Raw genomic sequence first — 5,274 nt, 5'->3', positions numbered from 1 at the left:
CTTTTTAAAAAATTCATTCATCATTTTCTGTGTGGTAAGAAGCTATTCAGCAATCCCAAAGGCAGGGGATTTGAATCCACCAGATATGTCATGGGAGAAACAGACACTTCCTGTGTGATTTATTGCCCCTGAAAACCCTTTAGAGAGTCAGCTGTGGGTTAGTTCTGACTCAATGGCAAACAAAAACAAAGCATAGTACATATACAGAAAGCATATTGGATAAGAATCCTTAATGACAAGTATGGCTTAGCAGGACATACATTTATGTATACCGTTAGTTTGAGTAGAAAATTGTGTGGACTCTAAATGAAACACAAAATACAGAAATTAATAGTAATGACAGAGTTTTCTATGTTGTTGTGGTGAGGGGGATCATCAAAGCTAATGGTAGTTAATACATACTTTTGTTTCATAGGTCTCTCAGCATACACCCATGTGGAACTTCCATATTACTCTAAATTTATTCTAATTGCTGCATACCTTGCTTCATACAATCCAGCAAGAACTGATAAGAGATTCTTTCTTAAGGTAATAATAGCATTCTTCTTTTCAGTGTATTTTTTAATATCCCAGAAACATTTAAAATTTTTTTAATACTTATAAATTTTTAAGGTGCCGGGGTTAGAGTAAGAGATTTCCTCCCTCATGCTCATACCCTCTCTGCATATTAATAACTCATTCCCTAAAATAAGTATACAAATGGGAATTAGGGAGGCATAGGAAACTTGATAAAAGTGAGAAAATCAGGTACATTTATGTAATAATTCTAGATTTGAAAAAACACATGAATGGAGTTTTGTTTAAAATATAAAGGGATGAACATGTTTTGAAGGGTCGTCATTCTTGTGTGGTCCTAAAGCTCCTGCAGTGATTTCCATGAACCGTCAGTAGTCTCTTCTGCCATGGACATTCATTTGGGAGATAGCACGTTTAAATTGTTTTTTATATGAAATAAAAAGAAAGTGTTGTGTGTTTTTTTTGTTGTTTTTTTTAAAGTGTTCTTTTTATGTAAGTGTAGTCTGTTGGAATTACACTATTTTTTATGAAACCTAGAAAATCCCTTCTGGAAATAAATTTAAATATAGCTTTTTATTTTTAGCATAAATTTTAAGTTTAAAAAAGTAGTGTTCAGAAGAATTATATATAGTCCTTTACCTTTTAGTAATAACTGACAAGTTTTAATCTATACCGTATTGATTTTTTTTAATTGGATAAGGCACATAACAGCAACAAGAAAAATGAACAGTGTCCTTTCTGTGGAGTATAATTTTGACAAATGTTATTGGAAATTTCAGTGATTGTATTGTTCTTGCAGAAACTGAATACTTTACATGAATTTAAATGGTGTTCTTAACATTATTTAGTCCTTATAATAGTGACTATTTAACATTTCCATTTATGTTTTTGAGATGCTAAAAATAGATCTATTTTTCAGAAAAACACTGCTCTGTAGTTACATGATCTTCATCATGATTAACCCTCCTGTTACCTGCTTAAAAGGTTGTTAATAAGAAGTTTGACAAATAATTAGTTTCCATCTAGTGAATTGAAACAGTTTTGTAATCTTTATCAAGACAAGTAAATTTGAGTTTTTAAATGAATATCTATTCCTCCATTTTTATAGAAATTAAAGGTTTAATAACATTAAATGTGCTTTGTGATAGGGAGTTTGTGTGTATGTGTGACTAAGTACTATTTTTTTAGGTTATTTCTCTCTTCTCCATGGCCTGGAATTTATTTTCTGTTGTCTCAGACTTTGAAAAGCACTTTTTAAGTGATAAGCAGTAATGTCTTTTTTTGAATATAGAACCAAGCCAAACCTAATAGCTATTTTCCCCTCTGAATTTAAACTATAAAATACTCTACTATTTGATTGTAAATGAAATTAAAATTGTCTAGAACATTAAACACTTTATAATAAAACCTTCTATTTACATTAATTTTGTTTCAATTATGATTGCTAGTTTAAAAGGAAAAGTTTTCCTGATCTATGTCAGTTTGGCTAATATATAACTTCTAAAATGTCATTTCACTTGGAAATGGAGTGGTTTTTGCTACAGGAGTGAAGATGGGAGAAACAAATTTTGGTATTCAGATATTAAAATAAGATGAATGTAATATTGACAATTTATTATTTAATAGATTTTGAGTTAATGAGAATTTAGCCCCGAATTTGATTGTATAGAGTGATGAGTAAAAGGTGACTTGTACATTATTCTTTTTAGGAATTCTGACAGTGTGGCATGTGGCTATATACTTAGCAATAAAAACTTAGAAAAATAAATAGAAGAGAATCTGTGATTCATTAAAACATAAACTGATGGGTTGTGATTTTTTAAATATATTTTGAAGAATCAGGCTCTATTTTATTATACATTATGATTTTTTTAATATATTTTGAAGAATCAGGCTCTATTTTATCATACATTATATTTCCTAGCTGTCGTATACGTCATCATTCTTGTTACAGAAGGTTTTCTGGTTTTTATTGTTGTTAGATGTTGAGTTTGATCTGACTCATAGGGACTTTATAGACAACAGAATGGTCCTGTGCCGTTCTCACAGTCATTGCTGTGTTTAAGCCCATTGTTGCACCTCCTGCATCATCCCTTTTATTAAGGATCTTTCTCTTTTTCATTGATCTTGTCTTTTACTAAACATGGTATTCTTTTCCAAGATTTGGTCCCTCCTAACAACATAGCCCATCCTCACTCATAGTCCTTCAAGTTAATCCTCTTTAATCCTGGGTAATTCTGTCAGAATGGTTTAAAGTAAACTGGTTTTATTCCTTCAAGTACTTAGGAAGTTATTAAAGTAGGCACTAGTGTTGTACCTCATTTATATTTTTATCATGTAATTTAATCTTAGTAAGCCGTAGGGCAGGCATACTATTATATGCTCCATTTTATTAATTAGGAAATGAAAGCTTCCTTGTCAAGATACTATTGCATGGCCAGTGTTAGCGAGACCTTATAAGTGCCATTTATTACATTCATTTTTAATCTGCTGCCATCATTACTGACACCATGCTCATCCTGGATGCTTTTCTTTGCCTAGTATGTGCATTAACTTTATTTGGTTTACTGTTGTCTCTTCTCCATGAAGCAGCAGGAATTCTGTGGCCATGCAGATCAGCTTAAAGCGTTCTGAGACTTTTCATGGCCCTGAGATAACCTTAAGATTTGTTCCCCTTTCCCCTGTGACTTACATGACTTTGCCCTATCAGACCTTTTTGGCTTTCTCTCCAGATGACATATGGCCTGCTTTCTTCCTCACTCGATAAGCCACTCACATTAGCCACATTTTCTATTTTCTTTTAATTTTTTAAAACTTTTTTCTAGTGTGTGTGTACACCCTCAAATCAGATCTGAGAAGAGATTGTCCCTCCTTCTCCAGCAGAGCCTCTGATGGATTCAAACCACTTACCTCTGGGATCGCAGTGCAGCTATATTCAAAGTATTTAATCTCTTTCCTACATTAAAATCTTTGTACAGTTTCTTTTCTGGAAAGTTTTGTCTTTAATTCTGAACCTTCAGATTTCAGTTCAAATGTTAGGTTTCAGAGAGGTCTTACTTCTATTAATAAGTCCTCCTTGTTGTTAAGAGCTGTCAACTTGAGACCCCGTGAACAGCCAACTTTACCCCTGCCTTATCTTTTGTTGTCTTCATTTCTGACATGCTTGAGCGCATTCCTGAAATCACCATGTCAGTCCACCTCGTTGAGGGTCTTTCTGTCCTTCATTGACCCTCCATCTTTCTAAGCATGATATTCCTTTCCAAAGATTAGCCTCACCTAGCTACCTAGGCAAAGTATGAAAGCCAAAGCTTCTCCATCCTTGTCTCAAAGGAGCACTCTGGCTGTACCTGCTTCAAGACATTTGTTCTGTTGGTAGTCCCTGGGACCACAGCTCAAAAGGCATCACTTCTTCTGTCATCCTTATTCATTATATAGTTCTCTGATGATTAGTGTTTCCTATTTCATATTTAATTTCATGCTTGTTTCCTTTAAGCATAATGCAGTTTGTAATACTCAGTTTCTGTCATCTCTTCTCTTTAGTCTTAAATTTTTGAGGATAGCAACTACATCTACCTGTCCCCCCACTATTGAATTCTGAATGTCTAACAATACTTTTCATTTCAGTCTTTATCATGTGACTCACCGACTTTAGGGGATGAGCAAAACTACTTTATATGTGGAAATTGTCTTTTATAGCAATAAATACCCTATAATAAATCAATATAAAATTATTTTCGTGTTAGTTTTATTTTAAAATATGTATATACAAAATAATCTTGTCTCTACTCCAGCTTTAAGCCAAATCAGCCTAACATATTAACTTATACTTGATAAGAATAAAATAAAAACCATAATATATCAAAATCAACATTATGTTTGCCATGTCTTAAAGAAGTTGTTTTCTATTGTATCATCTTTTCTCATCTTGAAAATTATTTTCCTTTCTTTTAGCATCATGGGAAAATCAAGAAAACCAATTTTCTAAAGAAACATGAGAAGGTATTTACATTTTAATTTCTCCAATGGTAAAAAGAAATGGACTTAGGCCACTGCCATTAATGGATGCATAATTTTTGCATTAGAAATTTGGATGCAAGAACTGATTTTGATAAGATGTCATTATACAGTTATAATTTTTTTTGTTATGTTGAATACAGTAATAGAAGCACATTCAGGTAAGCAGATGCTGGGGATAAAACATTTCACAATCTTTTCATCCCCTCACCCTTATTCCTGTTCCTTACAGGCTGCTTTTAAGTGTTTATGGTTTTGTTTTCTGATAACAATCTCCATAACTAAATTTATGCTCAGTTTCTGTTTTTCATGATTTATCTTGTAATACTTTTATCTCCTCAGACCTTAATTTTATTAGATTCCTCCTTCTGTTCTTCTTCCATTCCTACGTAATGGTCTCTCTTAACCTAAAGGAATATAGTGAGATATGTCTCAGATTTTATATTCCTTTTTAGGAAGCAGGCCGGTTTCCATTTATATTTATAACATGGACTTAATTCCGTGGAAAGAGAAATGTCATGTACCCTCCATATGCCGGGAATTTTTTAGGTTGGAAATATATTTTCTAGTCTCAAATGGACCTCTGGTGGCCTAGTGGCAGGAAGCTGCACTGCAATCCAGAAGGCATGTTATTAGAGGCCACCCGCTGCTCTGCAGGAGGACGAGCACTCTCCTCCCATGTGATTAACTGCCTCTGAAAACCCACAGAGAGTCAGCTATGGGTCGGAGGGTCAGCTGTGGGTC

General features: G+C 33.4%; 1 protein-coding gene across 1 annotated transcript in view; it reads left to right on the top strand.

The window, feature by feature from the left end:
- Positions 1–5,274, top strand: part of ORC5 (origin recognition complex, subunit 5) — a 97,017-nt gene that overhangs the window by 30,376 nt on the left and 61,367 nt on the right. Inside the window, exons 10-11 of the mRNA XM_006882612.1 lie at positions 416–528; positions 4,468–4,515. Of these exons, the coding sequence (XP_006882674.1) occupies positions 416–528; positions 4,468–4,515 (161 nt within the window). The remainder of the gene's footprint in view (positions 1–415; positions 529–4,467; positions 4,516–5,274) is intronic.

The sequence above is a fragment of the Elephantulus edwardii genome, unplaced genomic scaffold (genome assembly GCF_000299155.1).
Source record: "Elephantulus edwardii isolate Elephantulus edwardi_28Jun2011 unplaced genomic scaffold, EleEdw1.0 scaffold00022, whole genome shotgun sequence".
NCBI lineage: Eukaryota > Metazoa > Chordata > Mammalia > Macroscelidea > Macroscelididae > Elephantulus > Elephantulus edwardii.
This window is presented reverse-complemented; position numbering and strand designations above follow the sequence as displayed.